Raw genomic sequence first — 15,615 nt, 5'->3', positions numbered from 1 at the left:
AGTGGTGGTGCGAGTACCTTGTTTACATGGGGGTAAATGCCACTAAAGTGTTGCTTCCTAAAAGAGCAGTGCATTCAGAGTGGAATACTTGAATGCAGCACACTGTAGTCACATGAGGCAGCCAGCTTTACTTCCAGCTGTTTACTGCCAACAGCTTGGGCTTACTTAAAAAAAAAAAAAAAACCCAAAAAACACACCAAAACCAAACCAGTCCAAACAACCACCACCTGACAACATCAACACATCGATACTAAATCAACTTAGAAGTACATGGCTAGGTAGTTCAAAGGAGTTGTTTTACAGTCCCATATCTTTCCTCTACATTCTGTCTCACCGTACCAGAAGACGTAGTTCCCTAAACCGCTCCTAATAACAAGTACAGTTAGGAAGTGAACCTACTTTTGGCAAAATAAGTCAATAATGTATAGCACCTGGCATTCAAGTCAGAGCACTTTGTAAAGATTAGGATTGAGGAAAAAATTATCTTTTGAGCTCCTACTCCCCATTCATACATACCTCTAACATTTAGTTAGTGGGAGTTAAACATATCACAAGTTTAATTAGCTTTGCTGTAGCTATGAGAACAAACTAATTTCACAGTTGCATGGCGGAAATGCATCTGTGCAGTACAACTGTTTCAGTACAGTGCATATTTTCTTACCTGCAAACACCGCAGAATACACCATGTTCAGCTCATGCAGAATTTCCAGAGGGAAAGAGTATTTGCTGGATGTTAGTAGAGCAAGTAACCTCACTGCCCTAGCTAATCTATGGACATCCTCTCCTTTCTAATCCGCAGAAACCTAACCTTAGAACTACTCATTACCAGGGAGAAGAGAACAAATCCCCTTAACCCTTTTCTTGCATAAAAAGCCTACTTTAAGTTGTTTCTCACTGAAGTAGTTTCTTATTCTCAGCAACTTTCCCAGTCAATAGGGCACTCCTCTCTTAGGGTCTGTCTTCAGCTACCATGCCTGCAATTACAATGAGAATCTAGAATACTGTAACATTGATCTTCTGTTGCTGCTTACAGGATTTCTGCTGCAGCACAAGAAATATCCAGCTTCCAATTTAAGGAAAAAGAGGAAAAAAAAAAAAAGATGACAAAAAAGTAATTACCATGAAGCAATACAGCCAGAGAAGTCCTGCAGGTTAACTCATTTCTTTGTTAGCTACAGAAATACACAAATCAAAGCTGGTCTGTAGCGATTTCCTAATGCATCACAGCCCACATAGGCTGTAAAGGAATCTGTGTCAGAAGCACATTTAATCCTAGGATTCTCTTCAGCTAATAACAGAGCTATATTATCAGAAAGACCAAAAATACTCCAGCCCAGGCTGTTTCCATTAATCAGCAAGCTAAATTCATATGCGGTATCACTACTTTTTATAAAAGGACGTGTATATACACACACACACACACATATATATGCGAAGGCAGATGTATTCTTGTATTCTTTGGTTTTTTTAGGTCTCAACTTTGCATCATTCACAGCAAATGAAGTTAAACATTTAAAGTTGCTACATATTTGGTAGATACACCTCCTTCTTGAAAGGTGGAAAGATTATGGAAAAACTTCCCATCTCTAGTTACATTCTCAGTTTAAGGCACAGAATCAGTGTGGGAGTAAGGTCATATGAAACAAAGCTTTTTGTGTGTCAAAATAATTCTTTTCTTCCAAAACATCTGAATACAACAAACACTGAGCCAGAACCGTTACCAGGGGTGGGGGGGTCAAACCTGTTTTTAATGATTACACTTCTACAAAGGTGAAATAAATCCTGAATTCAGATCTTTGCAGATGAAAATTATTGCCATTGATTTACTCAGCTGTTCAGCATAGCTCCTTTTCAAAGAGCAGTTCTGCTCCTACAGGTTTCAGTTAAATACTTTTTGTACATTGAGTTCTATGAGATCATTGTATGGAAAGACTGAATCTAGCACAAAAGATTAAGTGTTCAAATTCCTGCCTTATACTTCATTATATTCTCCACCCTTAGTTGTGCATCTTTCCGCTCCCCCTTCTCAAATTAACTTCTTTTTATAGCTTCCCTTTTATTCATATTATTGCTTATCTCTCCTCAAATTATTCAGGATCATTTAAAGATAAGATTAAGCTAACAAAAAAATTGTTTGCAAACATGAAGAAGTCTATTATCTCTATTTTCTGTTATCTCTATAGTCTGTTGTGAGTATAACAAGTATAACAATAGTTTTAAACATCATCTTGCCAGAACTAGTCTTTCCCCTTCTCTGAGAAAACTAAAAATAATTTCAGAAAGACCAATCTTTTTTACTTTATTATGAAAATTGCTACATTACAGTCACTGTTCAAAACAGTATTTTGACATATGGTTTCTTTCCATTTAGGTGCCAATACACAAGTCATGATTACTATTTCAAAAATATGATTAGCATTATCTATGGTAGTTTGACATAACTTAAGACATTATAACATTCTATAATCTATTCCTCCCTCCCCCTTTTTTTGAGTCAGCCATGGTAAAGAACAGCACCTACAGTACTCAACTTATCCATGAGTGTTATTGGTATAAATGAAGTTAACCATAAACCACAGAACACCACACACACAGAAATCCCCCAGGGAAATTACTTGTTCTCTACATGTTCAAAAATGCAACAAGGTTAGCTTTTTTCACTCTGACACATAAGTTAACAGGCAAAAGTCTCAAACCTAATCCATTGTCAGCTTGTTCAAGAGCACGTTCCCATTCTCCTATCACATGGGCTTCCAGAGAAAGTGTTTGTCCTCAGACCTCAGTGTAACAAAACTGAACACTACAGATTCCGGATATTTAATTCAGTGCCAAAATCTGAAGTGGTCAGTGCCTTTTATTTATTTCATAAACAGAAAGAATGGTGAACGCCTTTATATTTATAAGCCTAGTAAACAGGGATGTCCATAACAGTGTGATTATTTCCACAACAGCACATTAATACTGCATTCAGCAATTCTGTTCAACACAGATGCCTCAAAACCTTTACAGCCAAACACACTATAGGTTACCCATTATAAATACTAACATATTTCTATTTTTTAAATAAACAAACATAATAGCTTAATTCAGGAAGACTGAATGTTTCTGTGGTGCAAATCATTCTCTTTAAACATCTCTGTTGACAAACCAGGAATAATAAAAACAAACCCACTGCTTTAGAAGCCATGCAGTCCAGACTTTCACATGTACTCTATGTAGATGCCATGCCTTTTTTGCAGCATTGTTAATTGAAAAGGAGTAAATAATCTTTCTGTTAGAATAGGAAATTATTTCTTCTTGGCAAGTACTTGACATACCAAGTCTCTAGCTTCATCATCACTTCATAGATAGCCTCTGGCTGCAGTTTTCCAATCTTAAAACTGAAAGTTCAGAACAAACAACTGAGTATTTTCATCTGTAACAACAGAACTGCAGCAGAGTATTTTCTAAGTGCCATTTCAGGGAAGAAAGTGAGTATTAGTGAAGCTCCACTGAGTAGATTATCCCACAGAGCCAGGTCGTAAATGATGGTCTACGTAAGCTTTTCGTGTTGAATCTGGTAGTAACATGCCTGAATTAAAACAAAGTTCAGTTTAGCATACATACCAGTTCTCAGCAAGCTCATAAAGCATCATACACAAAAAGGTTGATTTTTTTTTTTCTATCCAAGAAAACAGAGGACTAGACTTTCTACAAGCAGTGATGATACAGTGATGCTCAACACATGAGAATCTTCTGATATGTAAACTAGCAAAAAGAACAACAAGAGATTAGATTACAAATTACGTCCAACTCTTACTGCAGCAAGATAGCATGATTTGGGACTCTGAATACTTCCACAGCTCCCAGCTTTGCCAAGATGAAGCACATTTTTTTTGCTCACAAGTCTTTCTTTGCTCTTTGACAGAAGGACCCAAAAAAGAAAATAATTTCTTACAGGACAAAGATACAGGGATTAAGTGTTTCAAAAGCACTCAGACTGAAAAACAGAGGTTTCTATCACCTGGATAAATACCCTGACCTGCTGCTTGATAGCTAGTCTCTCCTTAATGCTGGTTCAAATATGCATTGGGTCAGCCATGACCAGAAACTTAATATAAATGTCTCAGACAACACTTGCACTCATGGAAAATAAGATTCTGCTTCTACTACATAGATTCTTTGATAAATTTTAACCAACTCAAACCTTCCCTTTTTGCAGCATTATAAAAACAACAGGTATGAAAAAACCTCTGCACGCAACTGTTTCCAGTTTGCACAGACAGAAAATACAATCATGTTCACTTAGCAGCTCAGCTTAAGATTTTTTATTTAAGTTTCAGGTTAACAGCCTCCCGCCAAAACAACCCCACAAAAAAATCTCCACACAGTTGAATTGTCACAAGACCCACTTGTTTGAACAGTTTTGAGGTACCAAAACAACCTATTTCCATTATTCATCAAAACAGATTCTCTCCCTTTTTCCATACTTAATAAGAGAAGAGTACTAAATAGAATGTGGAGACTGACACAGTAAAAAGATTTTTATTGTTTTTCCCCCTAAAATGGAATTCCTGAAGCATCTTGATGTAATGTTAGACATTGGAGTGGCAGCACTTCATTCTGATTTTTATAAAGGGAAGGTTTGCTATGTTGCAGGGGAACAACAAGCTACAGGTGAGCATTCACAACAGGCAACAACAACCAATATTACATTTGAATAAAGTACATTTGCGCATTGCACCATTTTATTAGTAGTGCCTGCAATTGCTAGGTTATCCTAAGCTCTAAGTTAAGTTTCCTTGCTCATCCTAGCTAAAAACTGCAATAAAAATGTCAAAGAAGTTACAACCTAATGTTTATACGATTGTCCTAAGCTGATCATCATTGCTCAAAGCTGATTAATTTCCAAAGAAAGCTTTTAATAACCCTGAATAATTTTCATACCTTCAAGGTAGTGAACATGATGCCTTGCTCCCCATGCTGCAGATACGGATCCATCAGGTCTTCGATTAAGTGCACCTCAGACCCCAAATTCCTTATCCTGTCACATGGGGGAAGAGAGAAAGAGAATAGGTGAACAAAAGATACCATTATAATGTTTTTACTTCTTGTACATGGTGTTGTGCAAAAAACATGCTTTTCCCTAACCTCATTCTGAGGTCACAGCCACTTCACAGTTAACTGTTCAAAATTTTTTCAGGCCAAAGCAAACAGCCAAAATGGAAAATTTACTAAGTTACAAAAAGCTAGCAAGTAGTTCTAGAATGAGAAGCAAGAGTGTTTAATACAGGTAAAAGTACTCATACTGCCTATGCTCAGCTTATGACTGATGCCACTCAGTGCCTACCTGGCTCGTAGCACCACATACAGAAAAACGGGAAATAAGTCATCCATGGACCACAGAAAGTCTTCCTGAAGAGTTTCCAGTACATTCTGAGAGATCTCTTCAAAAGTCTGCTGGATCACCTTCAACTTGTCAGCTGGGGTAAACGTGGTACTGTTTGGAGAGCAAGAGCAAAACAGGATAACAATAAGAAGTTGCATATCTGCATCTAAATTAGGAAGACATTTTGCTAGCTAGCATGCCCCCATGCCCAAGAAGATAAGCCACATCATTCACACCACAACAGCCATGGCTGCCAAGGCTGTGTAGTACCCCAGGCCATAACTACTGCAAGTGAGACTGTCTTCACAGTTTTAAGATGTTTTAACATAGTGGTAAAGGGGGAAAAATTCCTTTCTAAAATCCTTTTAATTTCTACTTATATTCTTACAGCAGAATTCCTTATGTCAGCTAACAGACACAGAAAAGCTCCCCATACACAGATCATTTTGCCATAACTGTTTAGAAATTCACATGTATATTTGATTAGACATCCTCATGCTTTTGATTCTAAATAGCATCCCTATGGACACAACTCTCCGTTGCATTTATGAGGCTATACTTCATTCCCCATTGGGAGAATTTGCTAACATTCTTAGCAGGAGCTCTGAAACTTCTTGGTGACCCCTCTTACAAAGGTGAGCAAAGAAAAGGTGACAGGTAAAGGATCACAATCAAGTAAACTAGATACTACTATAGCAGAAACAGTAAAACACTAAAAGACGAATTTCAGAGAATTACCTGATTTGCTGTAAACATTCAACTGCAGAGGCAAAGCAGGCATCTTTTGTATTTGATGATACCTGTGTAAATCATGAGAAGATTTATCATGCAGGTTTAACTATGCCACTATTCAGCAGAAGAAAAGCAGTGTATCATGCAACACTGGCATAAAAGACTTTTTTTCAGTTTTCCAGTGCAAAGAAAGGGGAATGTGCCTGGATGCTAAAGTCATCCAGGAAATCTGCCTACGTGTAATTTGTATGAGTTTCATTTGAAATTCAGAAAAGCCTGTACTGAATTCCTTGGTATGTTACGAGAATCAGTGACAGTTTTGGATATCTTCCAGGTCAAGTAAGACTGAGAATAATTAAATCTTAATAGTTAACAATCAAGAGGGAACCATAAGACTGGAACAGTTGAAACCTAGAAAAGTCAGAGCAGTCAATAATCAGAGACTCAGGTTTGGAGCAAACAGGAAAGAACAAATATAAATGTTAGCTCTTAATATGCAACTGAGCCTAAGTCTTTCTGAGTGGAGCAGGTAGCAAATGGATGGATGCAAAAAGACCTAGAGAAATTCACAGAAATGAGGAAACTGGACAGAGGAGAGAAGCAGATAAACATGATGTCCTGGCTAAAAACATCCTGTTTAATTGAAGGAATGACCCGGCAAATAAGGTAAATGGCTGCAGAGAGCATCATATACTGCAAAATTCAGAGAAGACACATGCCGCATAGTACTTCACAATGGAGCGGCTTGGCTCTATAACCAGAAAACCAGTCAGAAGTGTGAAGGATTCAGACAGCTGGTAAGAATTTTGCCCAGTACCTAAAAATACAGAAGATCTGAAGTAACTCAAGAAACATATTATTGCCGGATTTTGTAACATTTAAAGTCTGAGTGGAGGTTTGCATCATGTAAATCTTCATGATTTGGGAAAAAGGGGATTTGTCTTGCTGGGAACCCATAGTCTCAGGGGTAGGGTTCAGCAGCAGCTTTGGTTATTATTACAAACTTGTAGCACTCAATCTCTATCAATGAATATCAGCTTGTCCATCTGCAGCAACTACTATGATGAAAGCCATGCTTCCAATTATTACAGGCTTTGCCACAGTTATAAACAGTTATAAACTGTGCCACAAGCCACAGTTATAAACACGGAAGAGGTGATCTGAAGGCAGGAGTATCTAAATTATAAGAAATTGAAAATTTCAAATAAAAGTATACTGATTCATAAACAGACATGATTTGAAGTATACTGTAAACATTCAAATTGTTCAAAGTTATGATTACTAAACCACTCTTACCAGAGTACAGAGATTGAGTGTCACACTATTACCATCTAAGACCAGTGTTCAGCCACTTTCAGCAAGATAATGATTAAGAATAAAAACTATACACTCCTAATCAGAAAGTATACAATGGTATAACTCTCTTAAGCAGCTTGAAAATTTCCTTGGTAGACTTCTATTCTCACACTTTCATAATCGGAGACCAAGCAAATGTCTTCCTGAATTAGAATTCACTAGAGTAAGACAGTGTCAAAGCTGGACTGACAGCTATTGTAAGAAATCACTAATGTAGCTTTTAAGTAGCAGACAAGTTTTAAGGAAACAAGATAGCATAGCATCTTTTAAGCAAAAAGCCTGGTCAAAAATTCTTTGACCGCTTCTTCATGATCTCAGCTTCTTGAAAGAAGCACTGGGCAAAGCATACTGTAAGTCGAGGCCCAATGAACATACCTTTCTACTCTCTCCAAGGATGGATACAGTTCCTGGCCAAAATTTCCTGCAAGAAACCCAACATAGTCTACTGAGAGAGCATAAACTTAAAGCATTTTTCACCTTATGCAAATGAAGTCATCACGTTCTTCTATGAGATACAACAGCTCTTTCTATAGGATCAACCACATTTAGCACAAACAGCTGGAAAATAGCCTAAATTGAAACGCCTCGCTCTGGTTTTGTAGCGATGGCAATCTCCCGCTCCTGCTTTGGAAGAGGGAAGTTTTGGTTCACTCTCTCAACCATACTAACTAGCTTGAAGAGATGTTTAGATGCATTTTAATCAAAGAAAAGCACTTTAGACAATAGGGGTTTTTTAGTTGCTTTAACTCATTACATGCCATAATCTTTTTCTAAGTTATGTTTTATTGTTGAAGCATACTCACGCTTGCACTCCAAGAAAACTTAGAAGAGCCATATCTGTTTGTTTGTTTAGACGTAAAACACATTCCCAGTAAATATCTTCCTCACGCTCATTCTCTAAGGCATACAACATAAATAGAGGAGGATAGAGTCGTGGCAGTAACACAGGGAGCAGCAAGCCAAAACTGGTTACCACATAGCTATTAAAAAAAAAAAAAAAGAGGGGGGGTGGCTTGAAGAGGAAGACATTTTAAAAACCTAATTATCTATAAAAATTGAATGAAAAAGAAATCATTGGAACAAATCTTTCATTTAGTATGAGCCTATTCTATGAGGGATAAGAATAATAAAATAAAGTACAAATCCATCAAATAGTATCTGTGCTAAGAAATACTTAGGAGTAATTTTCCTTTACAGTCCCCATACAGGTGGGTTTGGGGCAGGGACAGTGGTTGTGCATGTTTTTTGTGGTTTGTGTGTTTTAAACAGAACGCTGGCTTTCTTCCTTGTGTAATGTAAAAGCTGAATACTGTACTATATTATAGTTCAAGTTTTACCTGTCTCTTCATGCTAATCATTTAGCTCCCATTCTGAGCCACTCTGCTGACAGCTCAACTTTACCTTCAAAGCACAAGCTAGAAAATAGGCTAAAACCCATTAAGCTACCTGACCTAGCTCCACACACTCATGCTTCAGGCTTCACAAAGTCAGCAGTTGCTTGGCATCAAGCTGTAATCCGAATAGGGAAAGCTGAACTCAAAGTGCCCACTAATACCATCTGCACAGGTCACTGGAGCCTCTCTCAGCAGGCTCTCTCTACTGATCCCTCTTCCTTGTTTTCACCACACCTGAGGCTGCTGTGGACAGGCCAGCGATGGACTCAAGGGTGAGCTCTATGTGACTGGCTATTTGTGATGCAGCATATGTGCACTGGACCTGCATTACCCCCAGTGCTCATATCCCAAACAGTTTTCTGAAGCCCACGCCCAAGCCTGAACTTGTTTACCCACAACAGACAAAAGCAAGTTTGGGCTTAAGTAAAGAATCATTGCATGGAACAGGGATGAAATGCTTATTGCAACCATCACGTGGAAGTCTGCTTATCAGAATCTGTCATCAGAACTAAAGGAAAAAAAAAATCTGCTTATATCTATCAGTTAAACATGTACTTATCTTTCTTCCCCCACCCAAGAAAAACTGCAAACAGAAATAAAATGAAGCCTTCCTCAGTTCAGGTTTTTTTTTCCTTTATGTACCCTGGCTCAGGAGATTCTGATCTGGAGTCAGACTTCCCACTGCAAAACGATCGCCTTCCCTTTGTCTCTGTTGCCAGAAATGGAATTGTGCTGCCCTCTTCCGGAAGATCAGGAAACAAGAACCTAAATGGCAACACACGTAATAATGTATGATTTCATTTTATGAAGTTTCTACAAATTACAGCATTAGAAGGCAAGATTGGAGAGCAAAGAAATGTCAGCTGAAATAATACATGGGGGACTAAGACAGCATAGCTAACAGAAGTACAGTACCATCTACCTGGAAGAAAACTTATGAAGGCCAACCCCTCCAATGCCAAAGATACCTTTGCTACCTTGACATCACTTCCCTCCAGACAAGGCTTCTAATGGTTAATAATTTGGAGTATTTCTGCTTTCAAATTGGCAGGACCCAATTAAAGCTGTAATTGCTCTGAAGAATCTAAGAAAACACTTCATAGGAACATTGCTCATCCAATGTTGGTAAGAACTTCAATTGAATACACTGGGAGTCCCCATCCTCACTATTTTTCTATACCCTTTGAACACTGTCTTTTCACAGCACAGATATCCAGAGACGCTAAACTGCAAATCCGCATTCAAGACGAGCTTCCTACAGCCATATTTTAAAGTACAATGTAGGATGTAATACCTGTGGTGAAGATTTTAATTTTTCTATTTTGACAGAATATTCAAGACTCCTTAAAAAGGTTAAGGAAATATAAGCAACCCCCCAAACAGAGTAAAGATACTGGCACACTTGGACTGCATAAATACTAGACAGTTTCAGTACATGAGACCTCTAATTAATTCAGCAGTAGTTTGACTTGAAAATTAGAGTCTCATTACCTAACCAACTGGAAGATGCGTTTGAGGTAGGACTTTATCTCTCTCACAGCCTCCTGCAGTAATCGTCGATTAGCTCCTACTCCAACATAGGTCATTCTGTAGACTGCTACTAGTGTTTCCACCAGCTTGCCCAATGGATGGAGAGGAGTATCACAAGCCTGAGGTAAAAGATATTAATTGGCCAGATAGGTAAATGCCAGACAAAAAAAAAAAAAAAGAAAAAGAATTCAAGAGAGATGGGTCAGAGATCCAACAACAGGCTTTGAAAAAAAAAAATTACAAATACATCAAAAAGTGAGCTATATTTAACAAATTGCCATTTGGATTACAAAATTTATGTATTAGCTGACTACAGCTCATAGAGGAGTCAAGACAGTACAAGAACTTGTGCTACTACCTGACTAAGTCATCTGTCCAGTACTATTAAAATTAACATGCAATAATTAGCAAGTATTTCAAGATGCTTTGCTGGGATCCAATGTATAAGAATTAAAACAGTAACTGAGCAGAAACTGACTTTAAGGCAGTATTCATTAGGTATATAATGATTTTAGTCTTAGTTTTGGATTTTAATTCAATAAATTAGGAAGTTATGAGCAAATATGAATGAATACAACATGGATTACAAGTGTGCAAATATGGAAGGAAGTAAGGAAAGCTATTACAAAGTGAGCTTGACATCATGCCTTACCAACAAGCTATGTGAGCATTTGAGAGTCACAATACCTTTATCAAATATTTTTTTATATTTTCATATTTTTCCAGGGTGAAGGCACCAATGTGTTGTGGAATGAACTCCAAACTTTCCAGTGTCTGAGTATGTGAGCGGCTCAATAATTCTGGGCTGCAGTTAAAAAAAGGACAAAGACATTGTACAGATTATTTATTAGACATACAGTAGGAAAAAAAACCCTGAAGCTAATAACTGAACCAGTTCTAAACATCAATATGTCCCCGAAAGGGTTTATAGTGCAGAGTACTAAGAGCTCTTATTTTGTTTAGGATTTGTTGTTTTAACTGAACTTTTACAGTTAGAGTTCCTAGTCTAGAGTAGAGTGTGATTCCAGTTTCTTTCTCAATACTTTCTTTATCTTGCTGACTACATTCTCTAGGAACGAACCTGTCTTTGTGTTGCCGTCGATTGGTGGTCAGGGCCACCGCAATGTTGTCCCAAGCCTTCCATCTGTCCCCCTGGCCGGGGCTCTCACAACCAAGCTGGTTCCAGCATTCTTCAAATACTGCCTTCCATTTGTCATCAGGAGGCACTGCCAGGATCCCAAGTTTCCGCCTAATAAGATGACCAGTTAGTCTGTTAAAATCAAACAGCCATGAAAGAACACATTCAGCTATGAAAACCACCTGTGGCTAATGTCAATCTAATATCTCATACTATTTTACCAAAAGCTGATATACTTAACAGTCTCTACTGTGAACCAAGTTTATCACTAAGAATAAACCTAGAACCTACTATTTAATTAATGTCTTGACTTTCAACACCTTTTAAAAAGAACTTACAAAAAGTTATACTTATCCTTAAATTTTTTTTTCCTTGCTAACTAATGTAACATTATAATATGTTACATGGATTAATGTATAAGATTAAAATGTTTTTAATACCTACATGTGATAACAACTATGAACCTAATTACATTAGACAAGTCAGTCTTACTCTTTCTTGTAGTCTTCCAGGAAATGGTTTGTTTAAACACAAAAAGGACTGGTTTGATTTCCAAGAAAAGAGGACATACTGCATTTAATGGGGCTTATCTTCACCACTGGTATTCATTCAGAAGGCTCAGGACACATTCATGTAGCAAAGACATAGTACAAAAATGTTCCAAATATCTTGCTATCCTGGAATGTACAAATAGCATAGCTACACAGATAAATACCAAGAATGGATATATGGTTTCTGCCCCTAAAGTAGTATCTACGTATGATGTTGCATGACATGTTAGGGATGTGCTGGTACAGAGTAAAACCATGTCCTGGTTTCAGCTGAGATTGAGTTAATTTTCTTTAGAGTGGCTGGTATGGGGCTATGTTTTGGATTTGTGCTGAAAACAGCGTTGATAATACAGAGATGTTTTAGTTGTTGCTGCACTAGCCAAGGACTTTTCAGCTTCCCATGCTCTGCCAGGTGCAGAAGCAGCTGGGAGGGGACACAGCCAGGATAGTTGATCCAAACTGACCAAAGGGCTATTCCATACCACATGACGTCATGCTCAGTATATAAAGCTGGGGAAGAAGAAGGAAGGGGGGACATTTGGAGTGATGGCGTTTGTCTTCCCAAGTAACCATTACGCGTGATGGAGCCCTGCTTTCCTGGAGATGGCTGAACACCTGCCTGCCCATGGGAAGGAGTGAATGCATTCCTTGCTTTGCTTTGTTTGCGTGCGCGGCTTTTGCTTTACCTATTAAACTGTTTTTATCTCAACCCTCGAATTTTCTTACTTTTGCTCTTCCGATTCTCTCCCCCATCCCACCGGGTGGGAGTGAGCGAGCGGCTGCATGGTGCTTAGTTCCTGGCTGGGGCTAAACCACGACAAACCAGCTCTGGCATCGTTTCACTGACAGCCAATGCTCAGGGATCCTCTATAGGCAAAGGCAAACCAAGAACTGTTGTTCTCCCTATATATATAGATATAGATATCTCAGACATATAATGAAATTTAGGGCTTTGAAAAGCTTTCATAAAGCAAATAAATGCTGTCAGGGTTAACAGTTCTATCTTGATTTAAATCAAGTGTCAGAAAGTGTCAGACCTTTCATTAATATTTTTCTACCATGTTTGATATGAGAACTAGCAACACTGATATTTCCCCATGCTTCCAGTTTCACAAAGCAGAAGTAGGCTCTAAGCCTTTCCACAAATTATACCAGAAGATTTTCAATTTCAAGAGAGCCTGAAAAGGGTAGATGAAACCCTTATTTCACAAGCAATCTTCACAAATATGTACATACATTTATTCATAGACTCCCTACTGGGGTAAAAAGCAGACAGCTGCTAAGGTTGCAAGTGTTCAGTTCAGCAGGGAGGCCTGCTTAACTTTGCATCCTGTTGTAGGTGTCAGCACTGTCAAAAGAAATTACCAGTGAATGCTTCAGGAAGCATACTGAGAAGTAATCTAGATAAAAACATTAGAGTTATGTTTCCCATTTTAATCTGAAATTTGAGAGTATGCTTCAAAGATATTGAATCCTGTACAACAATTACTACTATTGTAAACCAGTATATAGTGGTACCAAATACTGAAGTTTCACCAATAACTCTTTAAATTTACTTAAATTTCTTCTACTCAAAGATATCTCAGTTATGACTTAAATAAAACAAATGTGGTTTTTTTCCCCAGAAATAATTAAGCAAATTGACCTAATGCATCTGCTATAAATAGGGTTATATGGATACTTTTCAAAATTATCTCTGCCAAGGTGGTAAAATGCTCTCTTTTGCAACTCAGCAGATTCTTCTATTTTCTTATGCATTGTTTGGAAGAGGTGTGGTAACTAGCTAATTCTGTCCAAATGTACCCCCCCACTAGCATTATTAAATGACACATTAAATGAATTAATTTACCAACAGAATAATTGGCAGAAGGCAGAGAGGTCTGTGATTGACTTAATCACTCAAATGTAACTTAGTCTTTCTCAGTACCTCAAAAAGTCATCAGCAGTTGTGAACTCAGATTCTAATAGTTCAGATAAGTAAAAATATTTCTGAGACTGCTACAGGACACTAGCAGCATGTCTGCTATCCTGTAATTTCATGCCGTTACTTGCATATTCAAGTAGTAATTAAAGCAAGGACAGCTATAAAGATTTTTATCTTATTTCATTTCCTAAACATGAGGGAAGAGGAATGAAAAAGGAAGTACGTTTTCAAAATCTCACTGTTTCTTTGGAAAAAATATTTTTAACTGGCCTTTGAAAAGACAATAGTTATGTTCCAAAGTATTACTGAACTATATGAGAAATTACTTCTTATTCAACACTCACAATGCTTTAGATTTGTCCTTCTCATTCTCATACAAGCTAGGTTTGAAGTAGGTTCCTGTGATTTTTATCCCAGATCCCCATTCTCCACTGAAGAGACCTTCAATATAATCTCCATTTGGCAAGGTCAGTGTTCCCTTGAGAGAAGATAAAAAAATGTAACTGAAATCCATTGGGAAACAAATCACAAGGAAAGAGACTTCTTTTTTTAGATGGTAACAGTTTACAAGTGACAACTGTAATACCAACCTTTCCACTCAGAGTCCAGTTATCTGAAAATTCCCCCTCATAGACTGTATCATCCTCAGAAAGCAGAATTCCAGTCCCCTATAAAGAGAATCATAAAGAACACAAAGCAGTAATTATAACAGAAGGCCAGACCAAAGATCTAAAGATACACTGAAAAACCTGTTACTAATTCTTAGCAAATAATATTTTTTTTAAAAAGCAGTTTCTGAAGTAGCTCTAGGTGAAACAGAGCAGGGATTATAAAGACAGTTTAAAACGCCAGAACAATAGCAGGTTAGAAGAACAGAAGGTTTACACAGCCTAACATATACTCATCTACCCCAGAAAGCTACCACACTTAGAGGAAAAGTCACTATAGCACTGAGTCTGGTGTTCAACTCACCATCATTTTGTTGGTGCTGAAGGCTCCTTCATAATACAGTCCAAACTGAGTAACCACAACACCATTGCCTTGGCAAAGATCATCTTGCCACATTCCCATATACTTTTCTCCTCTGAAGAAAAATGAAGTAGGAAAAATACAGACTAAGTAGTACATTTATATCCTTTCTTTGGCTTTACTGCAATATTTAACCGTTACAGAAACCATTGGAAAAGAGTCATACAGCACTCGCTTCGGGTCTGTCAATCTAGTTTTACTAGCTTCATGGAAATAAAGACTTTTTGATAGAAATAAACTATAATGAACTTCCTTTCACAATTCACGTTACAAATTGGCCACATCCAAGCAAACTGTTCCTGATGATCTGAAACAATGCTGACACCCAGTTAAGCCCAATTCCTATCCAAAGGAACCTGAGCAGTAGCTATAGCACATAAGAAACAGGGAAATTTGTTGGCTGGTCTGGATCAGCTTTATCTAAGATTTAAGTTGCATATGAAAGGGGATCTTCAGCTTCGTCAGGCATCTACCTGATGTATTTAACAATTATTTGGAAAAGATGCAAGAAGCTTATTTTAGGCATTTTTTTTGCCAAAGCTTTTGATTTCTTTACCTAAACTCAGATGACTCAAATTCACAGAATCCCAGAA

At 37.7% G+C, this 15,615-nt stretch overlaps 1 protein-coding gene across 12 annotated transcripts in view; it reads right to left on the bottom strand.

The window, feature by feature from the left end:
• The window catches only part of ALS2 (alsin Rho guanine nucleotide exchange factor ALS2), a 52,117-nt gene that overhangs the window by 5,720 nt on the left and 30,782 nt on the right, over positions 1 to 15,615 (bottom strand). For 4 of the 12 annotated variants that reach the window (XR_012044248.1, XR_012044245.1, XR_012044246.1 and 1 more), the window contains exons 23-35: positions 14,966 to 15,077; positions 14,584 to 14,661; positions 14,338 to 14,471; positions 11,462 to 11,650; positions 11,068 to 11,185; positions 10,342 to 10,499; positions 9,493 to 9,615; positions 8,260 to 8,436; positions 7,832 to 7,877; positions 6,107 to 6,168; positions 5,330 to 5,479; positions 4,927 to 5,023; positions 3,607 to 3,747 (exon numbers count right to left, since the gene is read on the bottom strand). Coding sequence is in view for 8 of the 12 variants with exons in the window: in XM_072873893.1 (XP_072729994.1) it covers positions 3,533 to 3,571; positions 4,927 to 5,023; positions 5,330 to 5,479; positions 6,107 to 6,168; positions 7,832 to 7,877; positions 8,260 to 8,436; positions 9,493 to 9,615; positions 10,342 to 10,499; positions 11,068 to 11,185; positions 11,462 to 11,650; positions 14,338 to 14,471; positions 14,584 to 14,661; positions 14,966 to 15,077 (1,483 nt within the window). In the remaining 4 variants the exon portion in view is untranslated. The other 8 variants (XM_072873894.1, XM_072873895.1, XM_072873897.1 and 5 more) reach the window with 4 other exon arrangements.

Source organism: Ciconia boyciana, chromosome 10, assembly GCF_034638445.1.
Source record: "Ciconia boyciana chromosome 10, ASM3463844v1, whole genome shotgun sequence".
In the NCBI taxonomy this organism is placed as follows: Eukaryota; Metazoa; Chordata; class Aves; order Ciconiiformes; family Ciconiidae; genus Ciconia; species Ciconia boyciana.
Note: the sequence above shows the minus strand (reverse complement) of the source record. Positions and strands in the feature narration are given on the sequence as shown.